The sequence below is a fragment of the Lissotriton helveticus genome, chromosome 3_1, assembly GCF_964261635.1.
Source record: "Lissotriton helveticus chromosome 3_1, aLisHel1.1, whole genome shotgun sequence".
Taxonomy (NCBI): domain Eukaryota; kingdom Metazoa; phylum Chordata; class Amphibia; order Caudata; family Salamandridae; genus Lissotriton; species Lissotriton helveticus.
In genome coordinates this window covers 234824716-234845391 of record NC_136061.1, presented here as the reverse complement: position 1 = coordinate 234845391, position 20676 = coordinate 234824716, and the positions used below count along the sequence as shown (strand labels likewise).

General features: G+C 45.9%; 1 protein-coding gene across 3 annotated transcripts in view; it reads right to left on the bottom strand.

The window, feature by feature from the left end:
* The window catches only part of CAMKK1 (calcium/calmodulin dependent protein kinase kinase 1), a 1207414-nt gene that overhangs the window by 576121 nt on the left and 610617 nt on the right, over nt 1-20676 (bottom strand). For all 3 annotated transcript variants that reach the window (XM_078679690.1, XM_078679692.1, XM_078679691.1), the window contains one exon: nt 5467-5503. In XM_078679690.1, coding sequence (XP_078535816.1) covers nt 5467-5503 — 37 coding nt within the window. The remainder of the gene's footprint in view (nt 1-5466; nt 5504-20676) is intronic.

The window sequence follows — 20676 nt, the reverse complement described above, 5'->3', positions numbered from 1 at the left end:
TCGCCATGGTCGTGGGTGAGCCTTGACTTCGGAAGCTTCCCTGACGGGAGAGTCACAGCTGTCCTCATCGACAGTTATACTAAATATCCCAACGTCGAAGTCCTGCCATCCACAGCGTTTACCAATCTACAACCAGTCTTGGAAAAGTCATTTGCCCTATTTGGTCTGCCACACGTCATCAAGACAGACAATGGACCCCCATTCCAAGGCAGTGAGTTCAAAGACTTCTTGGCACGAGTAGGAGTCAAGCATCACCGAATCACCCCTCAGTGGCCACAAGCTAATGGCGTAGTCGAACGGTTCATGCACACCACCAACAAAATACTGCGCATAGCGGTGGCCGAAAAAACAGATCCGAAAGCTGCTCTACAACGGTTTCTGAGAGAATACTGCAGCACGCCCCACTGTACCACCCAAGGGTCCCCATGGTCACTGATGCTGACCGGACCTCATGAGACATGCTACCCATGGCTGACAACTGGTGGCAGGAACCATATGACCCCGCGGGTGCCCAAGCAAAACGACAGAAGACCAACGATAAGGCAAGTCATCGACGGCGAGCGAAAGTCCGTGTAGTGACGCCTGGGTGTTCCGTGTTGCAACGGAGTCGGTTGAGCGGAGGGAAGCTCCGAACTCCATATGAACCCGGGCTGTGGACCGTAAAGTCAACCAACGGAACCGCAGTCACTGCAGAAAGAGATGGCGAAACCGTAACGAGAAACATTTTATGGTTCAAAAGAGTTCCGTGTCCAGTCAGAACAGCCCGAGGCATAGGACAGTCCAGAGCTGCCGAGTTGCAACTGGCTGAGGCTGAATGCACCTCTGGTGATACTCCACCTCAAAGTCCAGTAAAGTCACCATCTAGAGAAGACACCGGTCTCGAGGACACTGTTAACGATCAAGAACCGACAAGTCACCAGCAAGAACAAGAAGGCCGCCGACATCCGTACGATCACAGGCGGAATCCTCGGCCTAGTAAGAGACTAGCTGACTATGTATGGTGAAAACCTACCTTCTGTTACTTGTTTGAGAAAAAACAATTTGGGATGGGATGTAGCAGTCTAGTTGCTCGTCCCAAGAGAGGAAGCCTCGGAAGCACCTACACACTATGTATCACTCTGTGTTCATCAGCGCGTGCTGCCCCGGCATGTGTAGCCCCCCCCGATTAGCTTGCCGTTTTTCACGATAACAAACCCCCACACTATTGAAGATGTTCATGTGCCAGGGACCCATGTATGAATGTATTCTCTAGGCTGTGGGAGCGGCATGGAACGCCGCCATTTATGGAACTGACGTATTAGAAAGAAGGAAGTACTGGTGAAGTAACATATGTGCACAGCATAGTCTTTGTATTTCATTGTGTGAGTCTTTGGAATTTGTGGGACAGCTTTTTATCTCCACTTCCTCACTCATTCTTCCTTTCAATTGCCTTTGGCTACAATGTTGCTTTTAATGACTACAGCTCGGACTGGCTTATCACTGCCATGAAAGGCAGCGTCCGGCCCCCATCCTCCATGCACAATGCAATGCAAGGCCTCTTTGAACGCCCAGGTGAATGGAGCATTTATTTTTTCTTCACAGCAATTTGCTATAATGGCACATAATACTTCCTTGTATCATGCAGCAGAGGGAACAATGAACAAGTGCAGAGCAGACTACATGTTGTTTCACCTGACCTTTCCATGTCCAGTGATTACAGGGCGGCCTCCTGTCGGTGCAATTAAATGATGTCAGAATAGGGCCATTACTATGGAGGCCCCAACTCTAGCAGAACAGCTCTCTATATCCACTGCAATAAAAGAAATTACGCAAGCAGCCACTTTCCTTTGATTTCAATTTGTTATGTGCTTTTCCTTAAAAACACTGGTATATGTTTCACTGTGATCCACTGACTGCTGCTGCTCACTGATGTTTCCAATGTCAGCATTCATTTTGGACAACTTTGGTCCAGGTCCCCGGTTTCCTTGCCACTTCCTATTCACTGACACCAGCCAGTTATTTTTGGTTTTCTTGTTTTATGACCTAGTAGAATATTTTGCTTAAAGTAGTTATTTTAAAGAAAGCCATTTAAGGTTTTTGTGTGTGCAAATTTACCTTGGATCATTTAGTAACAAGGTTTTACAACATTTACACTTAAATTTATATTTTATATTATCAATAAGGTATAGTTAGGGTTCCTGATGTTATGGTATTTATTTTCTGAACAGTTCTGTTTGTCTCTATCCATATTTATTGTTTGTTCATTCGTCCTGTACTTATTCACTTTATTTTGTGTTTAGTGTTTATATAAAGCTGCGGTGGGTATAGTTCCACATGTATTCAACCTAATAATGTATGCTCATATTTGAATGTCCACCAGCTGTAGCTATATACAGTGCAGTCCAGTGAAAACATTTGCATTGTTGAACAGCCTTGACAGCAGTAAGTAAGTAAATATTCTTTATTCAGTTAAAAGTAAACCAAAAAAGATGCACACATGTTCAATTTATACAGATTGTAAAACAATAACAACATTTATCCCCCGCGCTAGGGATGCCATGGCTACTAATGTTCCATCTCTACTCATAAATTCATAGTAATCAGTCACTCATTAGAAGCAACATAGAGCGATAACATCAAAGTGGGGTGTGCTTTTACAGTGCCGTATAAACTGTTTAAAATAACAGCATATTTTAGTCTCAGTGGCGCAATTCTGCTACAGTACTTTTAAACTCAAGAAAGTGCATGTGCATTGCAATGACCTTTCTATACATGCTTAGAAATGACTGCATAGTTACACGGTAAAAAACCCAAGGTCCGGCCATAATAATAAAGTGCTTCTGCTTTAAAATACTAATAGCTCATCACTGCATAGTTTAATGTATAGGTAATATATAAATGCCTCTAATCGGCTACACAACCGCAACAAATTGTTGTACATGCAATAAAATAACAATTAAAATTCCCCTGGGACAGCTTAGATAGGGTAAGTACGAAAATAATGTATTTCCCCACAATCTTACTCAATCTAACAGAATCTGCGATGTACCTGTAAATTGTGTGACACACTAGCTCAGCTTGCAACAACAGAGGCTACAACAGGGTAGGTCGACACTGCCTAATATTTCAAATCCAGAGCAAACATCTGGGTTTGGTATACAGTCCGCAAACAAAGAAAACGTGTGCCTGCGACTGTGCCCAGTTCAAATGACACGGACATACAGCGAGATCATTATCACAGTGAGCTGTTGATGGGCAGGAGACCAGCAGATGGGACATATTAAATCAGAATCTTACCAGAAAATATTGCTCCCAACTAGGAATAGCTGTATATCTGCACTTTTTTCTTTTTTTTTAACTCCCCTCTCTGTCAATCTGTACACCTACTGACTTGCCATTCTTCAGTGGCATTAGTGAGATTATTTCAAGAATACCTATTTTATGTATTTTTATGTATTTAAAAATAAATACAGACAGGAAAATAGATAGCTTTCTGTCTGTATTAATCTGGAAAAATTGTGTCCTCCTGAAAAAAACGTAAAGTATTTTTAAAAAGTACACTACGCACTATATTAAAAAACTTAATTTTACCTAAAGCTAGTCTTGAATAAATATTGTTATTATATCTGTGTGGCACTTAATTTAAGTGTGTGGCACTTCTGTGAAATAGGCCTGGGCAAAATTTCACTTATGCCAGCCAAAATTCCCTAACTTTGGAAATTACACGTTAGGCTTGTTACACAAAATTCCAAAATTTTGCAACTATGCCACATTGAGAAATGAACCCGCTTTCTCAGCAACATTTTAGCGTAGTAACAATGCAACTGACCAGAACACTGTTGCTGTAATTTGGAGATATTTTTAAAGTAAATCTGTCCTTGTGTATTAAATGGATTTGAGGATGCATTTTCCACTAAAATATAACACTAAATGCCTAATTTGCATTTCATGTAATTACATGTAATTTAACAAAACATTTCAGAAATTTCACTAACTCCACGAAAACAAATTACCCAAATTCTGCGAACCCCCTACTATAAACTCATAATTATTAAAGTCACCACTTTTAGCAGGTTGTAGGAGAAGTCTCCACAAAAAAGTTGTCATCGGAATGGTGATTATTGTATCGGCTGGAGGTTTTGACAATATAACAAGCGGTGTGGCTAGAGCAATTTCAAATGTATTCATTTTATTACTATCTCCAGGACAGTGCCCAGAAACAATAAATGAACAGCTGCATGTGGTGGCAGAGAGTGCTGGCATTACTTATCCAAAAGCTCCTTTCTGTTCCAACAGAGCTAGGTGTAAGGCACCCATTACCTGTGTTTGTTTCAGCCTATTTTTGCTCAAATACTCTCTGTGTTGCTGCAGCGCTATGTACAACTAATGAATAAATACAAATAATGGTACCCAATTACACACGCTGTTCTCAGTGACAGCTGACATTGTTCACTGAGGCAACTATTTGCAACCAGGAGCACGCAAGAAAGAGAACAACTTATCAACACTATGTGTGTCCATCGAACAGCTTGAAAATCATTCACTGGGGAAAAATAAACCACTGGTTCCAGTTCAGTTGTTATATCATTTTTTTTACCACCATTTTGTATTGTTCAACTTTTGCAGAGTATCACCCAAGCAGCGAAAGTTTTGTATTTGCATTGGACACTGATATAGGATGTAATTTAAGGAGCAGAATGGTAAGTTACACACTGCAAAGAATTCGCACAGCTGAAATATAATCTCATTATATAGTATTTTAGTATGCACTCTATGTTTATGACATCAGCGTAGATCCCAGGTGATTTAACATAATTTCACCTAAAAACATGTATTCACTCAAGGCGTACTGTGGTGATTAATGGGGGCATAAGCCATACATGCATATATCATAGTTTTATATTATGAATGTAGTTTATTTGAATGATTCATGCAGTTATACATAACAGGACCATTCCATGAAGGCTTTAGATCACAATACATAAGAAATAATTAGTTACATGAGATAACAGTGATAGCAGCAATTAGTTAAATATGCTCAGGAGGGAGAGTGGAGGGTAGAAAAGTTATCCATAGCATGATAAAACACATTCTTCATAGCCCAACCGAACTCACATGGTATGGTGATAAGTGAATAATATTGATACAAGATGAGTAATTGTGACATGGTGAGAGTCAGGTGAAGTCTATATTAGCCAGACAGCGGATGGATACAAGCAAGGGAAGAGGAGAGAAGTAGTGTACAAGGAGCAGGACAAGAATCAATGAGAGAAGAAGTGAGGAGAGGGGAAATACACCTTGTAAGAACCCTAGGGGGGAGTGTGTACTAACCACACTTTATTTTACTTCCTCCCTTACTTATCACTGGCACTCCACTTCTTTATGCACACGGTTTCTGAGACTTTACTTTAGCCACTATTAACATTGCAATAGTTTGCACTAGGATGCCATAGTTGTGCTAGGAGATAAAAACAATCAAACACATACCCATATAGAGGTTGTCTTCTGCTGGATCATCCAGGACCTAAAAATAAAGAAAGCACCGTGCAGATAAGGCCAAGACAGCAATCAATACATGGCATTCATGAACATGAAGAAAGTGGGCAACCAGGACTAAACAATACAAGCATGCAGAAAGGCCCCCGCCTATAATTCCTGTGTGCCTAATGATATATACAAACATTGTACTGTATTGCTGCATGTATAAAGATACATATCCTGGGGAGGCCGAAAGTGCTTTGATGGTGATGGGGTCACTAAGTGTTTGGTGCAGAGACGCTTCAATCCTGCTGGACAAAATATGTAGCTGTGGCCACCACAAACGACCAAGTTGTGTCTAATCAGAGCTACCAAATATTAGTATGTCCAATAAAATATTAACCCCTTCCGTGCTCCCGTCGGCCGTTGGCCGATGGGAGCACTCCCTCCCCAGTGCTGCCGACAGCCAACGGAGCCCCGCCCACCCTTTAAAACACCCACACCGCGGCAGAAAAACCGCTGCGGTTGAGGCGTTAACCTAAGCTGGTGGTGGTGCCGGGAAGAGTGGCACATTATATTAATGTGAAATGTTGAAGAAGACCCTAAGACTACTACTCTAGCTGTCCTTGCTTCCTTGAAGGGGCCTATGTGTATGATAGTGAGTTAATAGTCACCACATGACATTATAAGTGGGCCTTCCTTTTACCCTGATAAAGGTCCCATGTGGTTAAATTGAAATACAGCCTGGTTTATCGCCTGGCCCCGAGCTAATGTCCCTAGAAACCAATAACATTGCTGCGCTGCAAAAGAACATTTTAACATATTCAGCTCTATTAAATATTCAACATGTCTGTGCCAGGAAACAATCTGTCAACTAAAAATCTGTGTTGTTGTTATCCGACTGCCAAATAATACATTTTGTATTTCAGCAGCAAAAGCGCTTTTCATTTGTAAGTTATTAAAATCCATTTTGCTGTATAAAATGATAACATGCCTAGTTACAACATACACCAATGAAGAAAAATAGCATGGACTATAGTTAATTTTTTCAAAACTCTGTGTGCTCATTTTTGTTAACTCTGTGTGCTCATTTTTGTTATCTGTCACAAAGATAAGTACTGTGGCGTCACTGTAGGATTTTGTGCACTGATAACCTACAGTGCGATGTCTTTTGCAATGGCGCTTGATGTTTTGGATATGTTAGTCCTTGCTGTGGTTTCCCCAGTCTTTTTGCCTCTACCTCCTGTATTGTTGGCAGTACGCTGGACTTCGTTTTTGCTGGATTTTGTACTCTGGACACTTTACCACTGCTGATCAGTGCTAAAGTGCAAGTGTTCCCTGGTTAAATTGTTGTTATGATTTGCTATCCATGATTGGCATATTTGATTTACTAGTAAGTCCCAAATAAAGTGCATTGTGTGTGCCCAGGGCCTGTAAATCAAATGCCACTAGTGGGCCTACAGCACTGATACTGCCAGCCACATGAGTATCCTTGTAACCATGTCTCAGGCCTGCCACTGCAGTGTCTGCCAGTGCAGTTTTAAACTGCCATGTTGACCTGGCAATTGCACCCACTTGCCAGGCCCAACCCCTCCCTTTTACTACATGTAAGGCCCCCTACAGTAGGCCTAAGGTAGCCCCTGGGCAGGATGCAGTGTATGTGAAAGGTAGGACATGCACTGGTGCGTTTTACATGTCCTGAGAGTGGAATAATGCTAAATTTGTTTTCACTATTGCAAGGGCTTTCTGTCTCGTAGGTTATCAATGGAGCTGCTTTGTAATATCTTACAAGTGCAATTTTCAATTGGGAAGAGATACAGAATTGGAGTTTGGGATCTCTGAGCTCAGAATTTAGAAAAACATCTTTTTGTGAAGTTGTTTTTTAAATTGTGTGTTTGAAAATGACACTTTTAGAAAGTGGCCATTTTCTTGCTTTACCATTCTGTCTCTCTGCCTGTCTGTGGAATCAACATCTAGTTTAGACTGATGGGGGCTGTTTCAGCATTCACTCCAAACAGACACACAAAGGGGGCTGACATGTGCCCTGCATATCTTGATGGCCTATCACCAGGTTGATGGGTCTTCCTGAGCTAGAGTGGTGGGAGGAGTTGCCGCTGACGCCTGAATAATGTTGTGCCTGTCCTCTTACAATGCTGCCTCTACACCCCTGTAGTGTGTCTGGAGCCAGGTCAGGGCATGGGAGGATCTTGTGAACTGCAAAGACTTTCCTTTAAAGTATGCCTACTTCAAAGGTGAAAAGGCGTATAAGTATTGGACCTGTAGGCATTGACCACTGCCTGATATGAGTGCTTCCTTAACGTGGCCGGCCCACTGGGTTGTAGGCGGATCGCTGTGTTTACATCTTTCTAACATCCTTTCCATTGCAGTTTGAATAATGTTGTGCCGGCCCGATGGGATGTAGGCATCCGGCTGTGTTCTGCTACATGTGGTCAATAAAGGTTCACTTTAAAAATGTTTTTTTTTTTAAAGTATTGGACCTGTAGCCACACATTTTTAAAACGCCTGCCAAGATGATGAGCTGGAGAAGCTGTGGGAGGTGTACTGCCCCTCTGCTGTGTTGCTTTGCTGGGTTGGCCTGCAGTGGTTGCTTATGTCTGTAAGCAGTGAAATAACTGGACTTTGATTTCTGGAATCCTACTATCCAAGTTATCCAAGGGCATGTGTTTGCTTGCCTCCTGTTGGAAGTCTCAGGGCCATCAAAGACTTCATCTGCAGCATGCCTGAACTCCTCTGCTGGGAGTTCTGACCTGCCAAGTTGTGCCAACTCCAGTTCTGGGTCCTTTCAGGGTGTTCAAGTGCTTCAAGAGCTGAAAACCCATGCATCGCCCTTCAGCGCGATTTTCCCGCCGCAAGTTCGCAGTGCGGTTGAAAAACCATCACATTGCCACGGTGCAGCCGCACAAAATCGGTGCAGTGCCTGTTCGTGGCTGGAAGAAGCACCGCAGCCTGACTCCAGAGCACCATGTCATCTCCAACGTCTGAGACTCCAGCTCCGACTTTGACGCAGACCCTGCTGTGCAGCTGAAGGAATTGATGCATCACCTGCCCCTGGCTGTGGGAATCGACAAAGGGCCTGTTTTGTGCTGCATTGACCCAGCGCACTCGTGCGTCAAGTTTCCATGACCTCGCTCCGCAGTAAGGAATCGCTTTCCAAATTCGAAACATCACTTCTCCTCGCAGTAAGGAATTAACGCAACACTTCTCCTTTGTACAGCAGAATCAACACCTCTATTCTCCTGGGACTCATGAATCAATACATCGGGTGGGTTTTCCAACTCCTCCCTCCATTGTGGTGGTTTTTTGTCCTGGATTTGGATGCATTAAAGGTACATTGTGCTAAAATTAACAAATTTATAGAGTTCTATGGACAGAATTGCTTAAAGATTCAAGAAGTGATATCTTTGATTCTGTATGTTGGATTATTGTAGTTTTATTCTTATTTAATTTAGATAAAGATTGGTTATTTTTCTGAACTGGTGTGGTGTCCATTTGTAGTATTTTCACTGTGTTAACTGTGTGTATTTTTGTACAAATGCTTTACACATTGCCTCTGATATAGACCTGAATGCTCATGCCAAGCTAACAAGGGAGTGGTCAGGGGTTATCTTGGGTGTATATGTTCATTACCCTGACTAGAAGCAAGGGTCTCTACTTGAACATGGTTTTAGCCACTGCCAACTAGAGACCCCCATTTCAAACTGAATACCTGAAAATATAATCTCACAAAGAGCTGAAAAATATACTTGACATTAAAATGGATGTTTTCGTTTGCAAGCTTCTTCTTCATGGGATAACGGAACAACGTTACTAAGAGTGCCTGAAAAGGTACTCAAATAAAAAAAATTCATGCTTATTCACTTTGCCAGGGTGCTTGATTATTCGATCACGGAAATGTACTCAGTGCTTCATTTAAGCAGGGAGTTGCAGGTGGAGCCCACCAGCACTCATGTTTGGGGATCAGCACTTATTCGTTCTCAGCAGAGTTTGATCCAGAGTAAGAGAGAGAAAATTACAACATGGGAAAAGAAGGAGGAAGAGAACGAGGGAGAGAACGAGGGGAAAACAGTAACAAAGGGAGAAAGTAGGGATGAAAAAGAACCTGCAAGAGTGAGATAACAGGGCAGGGAGTGTCTGGGAGATGGATTAAGAGGCATCAGGTGGAATCAAGGCTACAGAGCCTTGGTATTCAGCAACTATGACGTTCATTGGCCCCAACCACAGGCTTTTGAGAAACCTTGGGGTCAACTGATATTTTCAGAAAGTAAGTACTGAATTCACTATATGACGGATCATGACAAAATAACTCAAACTTCGAAAATTTTGGATTCCACTACTGATAGGAGGACACAGGTGGGTGTTTGCACTAGGGGGGCACCTATGGTACCCCCCCTTCATTGGCATGCACAAGGTGGCAGGTACCACGCATTGCATGGCAATGCACAACATACAAATTTTACATTGAGGCGGGTGCTGCTTACAGCACCACCCGCCGCAATGGAACAGATGCAGGATGAGACCGCTAGGGTGGCGGTTGCATACCAATTGGCCCTGCGGGACCACCACACCTCTGGCGGTCAGTCCAGTTTTCCCTTACGGTGGCGGGCGGCATTGTAATGGGGCGCTAAGTCTTTTGCTGTATTAAGAGTTTAGCAGAATAACATACTGATATAAATATAAATATTGATCTAGTGTCTGTGACAATTCGAACCAAAGACATAAATATCATAGGGCCCCGTTGACAAAACTTTTTTTCCAAACAGGTGTGCAAAATCTGCGATGACAAAGGACACATTCGGGTTTCTACTATGAGGATGTGCGGACAAGTGAAATTTAGGCCTGGTGTAAATCTCCTAAGGTCTGACTCCATTTTATGTAGATCCCAACACCCTCTTGACTAATAGTGGATGCCATCTTCTCACTCTCACACCATGGACGTCCCCATCTTTCCCAATGTATTTTGTGCATTTTGTAGCGTTACTGCCTTCGTTCTCTGCCCAGCTCGTCGCCCCCCTTTTTTTTCTTCTGTACCCCGTTATTCCCGCCGCTGCCCCCCTGCTGCCCGCCCCGTGGCCGCCCTGCTCCCACCTTCCAGCTGCTCCTCCCTCCCTCCCCGCCTTAAATGGCGGCCGCTGCGCAGCCACGCCACTAGTGCGCCAAAGGCCCAGCGTCAAAAACCCTAGACCCCGCGTACGCCACAACGCCAGACTCCGATACGACGCCAACACCCTCCATGCTCTCAACACCGGCCGAGATCACCGATGCTTCCAGGCTGCCCTGAAACGCACCCACGGACCCTTCTCCTGCCACACCTGCAACTTCACCTGCGACAGAACCGCCAAAACTCCAAGGGCCAGACCCAACACCTTCTCTGCATACTCTTCAATACCCGCTCCACACACAAACACGCCGTCAAGCTCTGGGACCTGCTCGACACCTCCACCCCAGACGTTTCCTTCCTGACCGAGACCTGGTGGAAGGACTCCTTGGCTGCCGACATCGCCATAGCCATCCCGGACAGCTACAAGATCACTCGCAGAGATCGCACCAACAGAATTGGAGGAGGCTTAGCCATCGTCCACAAGTCCACCCTCCAGGTCCACACCCACGCTGATGACACCCTCAACACCGCTGAACACCTACACTTCCGGATCCACACCGACCCCAACACCACCCTCAAAGGAACACTCATCTACAGACCCCCCGAACCCGTTCTCTGTTCAGCGACTCCATCGCCGACCTCGCCAGCACCCACGCACTCACCTCCACGGACTACATCCTCCTCGGGGACCTGAACTTCCACCTCGAGAACAACACCGACACCTACTCCGCCACCCTGATCAACAACCTCGCCAACCTCTGCCTCAAACAACTCGTCACCAAACCCGCCCACACCACCGGCCACACGCTTGACCCCGTCTTCTCCACAAGCACCCACGTCGCCTTCAGCCACACCACCAAACTCCACTGGACCGACCACCAATGCATCCATTTCACCTTCAAGAAACCAACCACGCACCACTGCACCCAACAGCTGCCTCGCCGCTGCTGGAACAAAATCACCGAAGACCAGCTGACCTCCACCCTTGCCCAGAACCCACCCACCGACCCAGACGGCGCCGTCCGCAACCTCAGACAGTGGATCGACGACTGCGCCAACACCCTCGCCCCGCTCAAGAAACCCTCCTACAACCACACCAGCAAGAAACCACCTTGTTCACCGAAGAGCTCCAGACCTCCAAACGTACATGCCGGAAACTGGAGAAAAAACGGCTCCACGATCGCACACCGGACAGCCACGCAGACATCACCAACTCATCAGAACAGCCAAGCGATCCTCCTTCAAAGCCCGCCTGGACAACAACGCACACAACAGCAAAGAGCTATTCTGCATAGTGAAGGAACTCTCCAACCCCAGCGCCAACACCAACGACATCCCGCCCTCGCAAGATCTCTGCGACTGACTGGCCACCTTCTTCCATCGCAAGATCGCTGACATCCACGACAGCTTCAACACCCTGACCGCCCCGATGACGACAGACTCCACCCCCCACGAACACCACCTGCACCAACCGCCTGACCTCCTGGTCCTATGTCAACGACGACGAGAAACGCAAGGTCATGAACTCCATCCACTCAGGATCACCGTCAGACCCCTACCCACACCACGTATTCAACAAAGCAGACACAACCATCGCACCCCAACTACGGAAGATCATCAACATCTCCTTTGAGACAGCGACATTCCCGGAAAACTGGAAGCACGCTGAAATCAACGCCCTCTTCAAGAAGCCCAAGGCGGACCCCAAGGACCTCAAGAACTTCCGGCCCATCTTCCTGCTCCCTTTCCCGGCGAAGGTCATCGCCAACATGCAACTAGCCCGCCACCTCGAGGACAACAACATCCTTGACCCGTCCCAGTCCAGATTCAGACAAAACCACAGCACCGAGACAGCCCTCATAGCTGCCACAGACGACATCAGGCGCCAACTAGACAACGGCAAAACATCAGCCCTCATTCTTCTGGACCTGTCAGCTGCCTTCGACACGGTCTGCCACCGCACACTAAGGACACGCCTCCAAGAAGCCGGAATCCAAGAAAAGGCCCTGGACTCGACCACGTCCTTCCTCTCCGGCAGAACCCAGAGAGTCCGCCTCCCACCCTTCCGATCCGAAGCCACCGACATCATTTGCGGCGTACCCCAGGGCTCATCCCTCAGCCCGACCCTGTTCAACGTCTACATGGCCCCCCTCGCACAAGTAGCCCGCCAGCATGACCTGAACATCATATCCTACGCCAACGACACCCAGCTAATCCTCTCCCTCACCAAGGACCCGAACACCGCCAAAACCAACCTCCACAAGGGAATGAAGGCCGTCCCCGAGTGGATGAAGAGCAGCCAACTGAAACTGAACTCAGACAAGACGGAGGTCTTCATCCTTGGTCCCATCCCCTCTGCCTGGGATGACTTCTGGTGGCCGACCACACTGGGAACAGCAGCGACACCCACAGACCACGCACGCAACCTAGGATTCATCCTCGACTCCTCCCTCTCCATGTCAAAACAGGTCAACGCCATCTCCTCCTCCTGCTACAACAACCTCCACATGCTCCGCAGGATCTACAAGTGGATCCCGACCGAAACCAGAAGAACAGTGATCCAAGCTCTCGTCAGCAGCAGGCTGGACTACGGCAACGCACTCTACGCAGGAATCCCGACCAAACAGCTACGACGACTGCAACGCATCCAAAACGCCTCCGCCTGCCTGATCCTCAACACCCCTCGTCGCAGACACATTACCCCCACCTAAAAAACTTGCACTGGCTCCCCGCCAACAAGAGGATCACCTTAAAGCTCCTCACCCATGCTCACAAAGCACTCCACAGCACCGGACCAGCCTACCTGAACAGCAGACTCAGTTTCTACACCCCCACCCGCCAGCTCTGCTTCGCCAGCCTCGCCCTCGCCGCCGTCCCCCGCATCCAACGAACGACCTCCAGTGGCAGATCCTTCTCCTTCCTCGCCACCAAGACCTGGAACACCCTCCCGACCCAGCTGCGGCAGACCCAAGACCTGCTCACCTTCAGAAGACTTCTCAAGACCTGGCTCTTCGAGCAGTAGCAGCAGCCCCTCCCCTCAGCGCCATGAGACCCTCACGGGTAAGTAGTGCGCTCTACAAGTGAATGATTGATTGATTGATTGATTGAGTAGGGTAACTTAGTTACTACTGAGGTTCACCTTGAGAAGGAATTGTGTTTCTTATTTGAGTGAGGCTTCTACTTCTCTCAACTAATAACCCAAATTCCTACAAGAGAAATCTATGCAAATAGCAGATGGAAGCCTATGCTGCACCGATTTCTGTATATAGGATTTTAAGGCTGTATAAAAATATGTGAGATGGGGAAAGAGCCTTTAAATGGTTCTACGCCTATCTAATTGGAGAACAGTAGTAACATGAGGCTGTGAAAACAAACTGTAGATTGGAGTGTTTGGCAGAAATCTCGACATTTCTTAGCAACGTTTAATGTGCACAAGACACTCCTACCTTATTTTATAAAAATGCTAGGTTGGATCTCCAGTCCTGTGCAGATGATACGCAGCTATAATTTGTGGTGGTCAGCCAGACCTGGGCGATCCGCCAATTTAATTAAACAAGCACTGGTGTTATCCTCTCCGGGTCTATTAAAATAAATGACTGGACTGAAGCTCCAGTTGATTTTTTGATAAAATATCACCAATTTCAAAAAAGGACAACTTTAGGCAACACTTTCGATGTCTGCTTATTTATGAATTTCTAGATGAATGAAGGGGTGGTGACTCCTTACCATCAAGTAATTCATTCTAAGACATTGCATCCTTCCTTTATGAGGGATACATGCTCTGCTCAGGTATGAAATTGGTTACTGCTCATATAAATTACTGCAGCACACTGCATAGAGAACATTTCTAAAGAAGACTTTCTGGAGACCTAGACGGGCATAGTTTGGCTGGCCACTGCATTGCTTAAATATGATGATGTCTTCAAAAGGGAGGAGACTACCTCATTGGTTTCCAGTTTCATAGAGTACCTAATTTAAAATGTAGAGCTTTAGTCTTTGAGCATGAAAGACTCCATGCTATTTGTTAGAACTGGGGGTCTCTAGTTGGCTGAGGTAGGTACCTTAGTCAAATAGGGACCCTTGCTTCTAAGTCAGGGAAAGGAAGAACGCCTTCTCAGATAGCCCGTGCTCACCCCCTCGGTAGCCTGGCATGAGCAGCAAGGCTTATATCCAAGCAAATGTGTAAATGTGTGGAGTAGTGTGGCTCACTGGTTAGAGGCGGCAGGCCTGAGAGCAGAAGTCAGCCCGGGACCAGGGTTCAATTCCCGACGTGGCAGGGTCGTGGACCTTGGTCAGCAGACTCGATAATTCTCGCTTCGGTGCTTACTATAATCAGGGGTTCCACTCGGCAACTCTGGGCATTAGCTTGCCTAATCTCCGCAACGGCCCCACCAATTCCGGGGATGCCTGGCTCCACCTTGGGGACTCCCAGCAAGGGACCATCCCACAGGGAAAGCCAGGACGGGTTCCCCAGAGTTATACAGCGCCGGGACGCCCCGTTGCTGGGGCAGCTGTGCGCTTTACAAGTATACTACATTTACATTTACATTTACATAAAGTATTTGCAACCATGCTCTCAGTAACCCAATGATGACACCACATCGGACTCCACACGAGTTTCATAAAAAGAAACAATTATATGTTTATAAAAAGAGATATATGATGAGACCACGTGATAAAAATCCAACATATGCGTATTTGTAATATTTCACCTTGCCGGTTATTAGGCCAACAAGCCCTAGTAGGTTCTTGCAGTATTAATGAGCAATTCTCAATGATCCAATGCAGTCCTAATGCATGCTCTGCAGTTCGTAATGAAACAATCAGGCAGTTAGTAATGCAAAAATAATGCAATACGTAATGCAATAATCAGGCAGTTTGTTATGCAAAAATAATGCAATACGTAATGCAATAATCAGGCAGTTCGTTATGCAAAAATAATGCAATTCGTAATGCAACAATCAGGCAGTTCGTAATGCAAAAATAATGCAATAATCAGGCAGTTCATAATGCAAAAATAATGCAATCCGTAATGCAACAATCAGGCAGTACGTAATGCAAAAATAATGCAATGTGTAATGCAACAATCAGCAGGCAGTTTGTAATGCAAAAATAATGCAATGCATATTGCAACAATCAGGCAGTTCGTATTGCCAACAATAATGTACTCGGCACCGATCACAGTGCTCAGGACGGTCTCTATGCCACTCTTACTAATTCGCGGTCAGCTACTGCCAAAATATGCCCTCCACCCCAGGTATGGTGGAAAACAAAGGGCAGCTCGACACTCCAGCCCTGGTACTGCCACTCCTCAGCAAGTACGGGCAGCGATACGAACTTGAGTGGAGGCTCGCGCTGCAAAGATGGGAAAGGCTGAGAGTGTTTCTCTCATAGCCCGCACCCCTCCCCAGGCGCGATACATGCACGCTCGCTGAGTGTTACCTGGGGGTACGATCTCACTCTCCTCGCGGCTTGGGCCTCCGATGTGACTTAGTTGATCTTGGGCAGAGGAACACTGACCCCCGACGCGCGCTTATGGTGAGGCGACAGCTACGCTGTCAGTGTTCTATGCTTTTATCCGCCATCTAATATAACTGTCTCTGAAGCTGCACAGTTTATTATATAAAAAAAAGAATTACTGCACTGCACTGTTTTTAAAAATACTTAAATCTCGCATTTTGACTCACCCACTCACCTGAAACTTATTTTTGGCGCTTCACGACACATTGCCAGCTGGTCATTGCCCCGGTCCACCACGGTCTGTGCCGATTGTAGTGGAGGGCTTCCCCTGACCAATAGCTGGACATCCCCTGAGAGGAAAGCACTTCTGGGGACGGCAGAGGCGGGCTTTACCCTCGCTAATATTATTTTAGAGAAAGGCTGGCTCTGACGCGCAGCGGACGCGCGCAGCGGGCGCGCCATAGGCGGGCCTAAGGCAAGCCCGTCTGCGCACGTCCGCGATCAGACCGCAATCAGCGCCAGCCACGCTGCCCATTTTCAATTAGACGCGCAAATCATGCTATCCAAAGATCACATTCTTGAGCACAACCTAACTACTTGCCATATGCCATCATGTTTTGACCCCTGCACACTTGACGATGGGCCCTGTGAGGCGGAACTTGATTGTAAGTCCTTTAAATTGGACAAAGAAGTACTGGGAAGACAGTGCAAAGTCTCTGCAAAAGTCACATCTTCAGAGCCTTTTGTCACTAGCAATAGTTTAACCCTTAAAATGAAAGTCTGCTTAATTAATTGCAGATCTCTCCCTAAACACGTAGATAACATCTGGCTACTACTTGACTCTAACTCTTGGTATATCATCTTTCTAACAGAAACATGGATGAAAAAGAGATCCACTCCTGACATTTCAAAGGCAATCCCAGAAAACTATAGAATGGTATTAGAGAATCGGAAAGATAATAGAGTGGGAGGTAGATTTGCGGTTATTATCAGGAAGGACTGGGAGATCTCACACAGAAGGGTCGAACATACTGACCTGATAGAAGCACTATCCTTTAATATCACAATCTCCCCTAACCTCTCCATTGCAGGACTGCTGATTTACAGGCCACCAACCTCCAAGCCTGCCGAGCTATGGGAAATCTGCGAGCAGATCGTGGACCTGTCATTAAAATATACCAACTTTTTAGCATTAGGAGATGTCAATATCCATATGGACAATGATACATGTCCCATAGCTACCCAACTTACAGAGATGCTAATTGGTCTGAACCTTAAACAACGAGTACTTAAGCCCGCACACAAGGCTGGTCACATCTTAGACCTTATTTGCACTAATATCCCCAATTTAATAACCGAAGATCCCATCCCCCCTCCTATGGTCAGACCATTATCTTATTCCATTCTATCTAACCACCTCCATTAACTTTCATGCAAAAACAATTGAACATGATATGAAAAGGAATTGTTAGAAAGTCAGCCCTGAAGTATTAGGACCTATATTAATAAACACTCTCTTGCTATTCATTGGAGACCCGAATAGTGACGCTGTAAATCTTTATCAATGGGTCACAGCGGCCCTTGATCAAATAACTCCCATGAAATCAATGAAACGGGCCAAAAATACACCGTCAGCCCCTTGGTTCACACCTGCACTTCAAGCAGAAAAGAGCCGATGTAAAAAACTTGAACAGATCTGGCGTCTTGCCTACGACTCCAAAGCCAAAAACACATATAGAAAGGCAATAAAACAGTTTCACAAAATAAAACGTAATGTGATTAAAGAATATATCACTAGTCAAATAAAATCGGCTGACAACTCTTCTAAAGAAATGTTTTAAATTGTGCAGGGTTTCCTGAAACCAGAGGCACTGAAAAGTAACATTGTCTCCTCTGCCACACTTTGTGAAAACCTCTCAGCTTTCTTCCAGGAGAAGATTCAAGACATCTATGCAACCTTTCCTGCGAAGGACTCATCTATCCTGCCATTGCCTCACTCCCCACCTACAACATGGTCTGAATTTACAGTTCCCCATAAGGTCCTTCTAGACAGGCTTCAACACTTGGGAGTAACGAGGACCGTCTTAGCTTGGCTCAGCTACTTCATGGAAGATCGCTCACAGAGAATCTGCTTGCATCCCCACACCTCTAGCGCACGCCCTCTGATATGTGGAGTCCCTCAGGGTTCGGCACTCAGCCCCACCAACCTTTTTTAATGTCTATCTTGGCCCCCTTGCCACTCTGGTAAAGCAACGCTGTGTTGATGTCATCTCATACGCTGACGAAACGCAGCTCCTGTTCTCCTTCAAAGATTGCTCAGAGACCGCTTTCTCAAACTTTAGGCAGAGTCTTATGGACATCTCAACTTGGATGTCAGCTAGCTGCCTAAAGTTGAATATAGATAAAACAGAGGTGCTATTTTTCAACCAGCCTTTACCCCTACCATCCTATCTCTGGTGGCCAACAGAACTTAACCCTCCCCCCTCCCAGTTTCATCTGCTAGGAACCTAGGGTTCAAACTAGATACCTCCTTGTCATGTAAGACCCAAATAAACCAAGTTTCCTCGTCCTGCTTCTGGACAATGAAGGCTCTCCGGAGATTCCTCTACTTTCTTCCAATGGACTGTCGGAAAACAATAGTCCTTGCAGTAATTACATCACAACTTAACTATGCAAATAGCCTGTACTTTGGGCTGCCAGCATACCTACTTAGAAAACTGCAAATAGTGCTGAACGCGGTAGCTAGGCTCATTAGAAACATCCCATTAAGACATCACATATCCCCCCATTTGCGTAGTCTCCATTGGCTGCCTGTCAAGAGAAGAACTGAATTTAAGGCACTAACTCTTCCATACAGAACACTTAATGATATTGGCCCACAATACTTAAAGAAGAGAGTTCACAAATACCATCAGTTGAGGACCCTAAGATCTAATAATCATAAATACCTCACTATCCCCCGTTTTTCTAAATCCAGAATTGGCAGGACGGTATTTTTCCGTCAAAACTGCAATCCTATGGAACTCAATGCCCGATCATATTAGGAAAGCTAAATCGGAACTCATTTTCCCGAAGGTGCTAAGACTTGGCTCTTCAGCCTCCCGTAATAAATAAGGGATTGATCACACGGCAATTCTTACGAGGGTCTCAAGCTGCAAAAAGTACATGCACACCGCGTCGCTGAGACACCCTTAGAAACCTTTATGTTCCTGAGTTTCCACAACAGGGAGCCAGCTCTGCTCTGGGCCTTGGGGCCAAGTTACTTCAGGACACAGAACACAGCAAAGTCCTTTTAAGCAGGGGGACACAGCACACAGCAAAGTCCCTTAGCCTCTCCTTGGTTAAATCAGCAAACTGAATCGCCAGCCCCAGAACACAAAGCAAGTGTCTGTCCTTTCCTTCAGTCTCTTCAGCTGTTTCTTCCTTGGCAGAGGTTCCTCTTGACCACAAAGTAGTTTCAATGCTTTTCAGTCTTGAACAGTTCCATTCCAACGTTCAGTGGTTTCAGCTCTCATAGTTATATCCCTAAATGTCTTTGAAGTCTTTGTGTTCAGGGGGGCACTGGCCCATGTCCAAACCAGTTCTGGGTGTTTCCCTGCCAGTGACACCTTCTTCCTTTGATAGTGGGGGTCTGGATCCTCAATCACTCAGCAGGAAATGGAGCCATTGTTTTATGGCAGCAGCCCAGGTCTCTTCACTTCCAGGGGCTACTACTCCTCCCCCCTAAACTCCAGATGCAGGTCAGCCTCACCTCCTCCCCTGGGTCAAGACACTCCCTAGAGCCTACCACATTCAAATCCAGTCAGTCAATCCACAACCAGGCAGAGACACACAGAAATGTTAGAACACAAAAAAAACAGCCAGATGTAAAAGAGTGGTTTCTAAACACACAATGCAAAAACCACCTTCACAAAAAATGTGTTATTAAATTGTGAGTTCAGGCACACTAAATGTCACCTCTTCATCTTAAGCCTATGGGACGATAGGCTGGAAACATATTACACAGCCTCCCCCATTCTGTCCTATGGGCAAGATGGCCTTGCAACAGTGAATAACGAAATAAAGAGCATTTCACTGTTAGGACATGGTACACACCTTAGTCCATGTCGTACCTTTCACATACACTGCACCCTGCCCAAGGGGGGTACCTTGGACCTACCATAGGGGTGTCTGATGTGCCTAAAAGGGAAGGGTAAGGCCTGGCAAGTGGGTGCACTTGTCAGGACAACATGGCAGTTTAACAAACTGCGCGCAGGCACTGCAGTGGCAGGCCTGAGTTCTCTCTATAGGGCTACTTGTGTGGGTGGCACAATTAGTGCTGCAGGCCCACTAGTACTCTTTGCATTACCAGCCCTGGCACACATAGTGCACATTACTAGGGACTTTACTAGTAAGGCAAACATACCAATCATGGACAACCAATTACCATTACACTCTACACAGGTAGCACTTGCACTTTGACACTGATCAGCAGTGGCAAAGTGCTCAAAGCATCTTAGTTGGCAACACCATGTCAGAAAAAGTTCTAGGGGGAAGGCAAAAAGTTTAGGGAACTTTAGCCAAAAAGGGCCAAGTCCAACACTATCCTTAAATCACAGGGCACTAATCTAAGATACATAATTCTCTCAATGGGGAGCAGG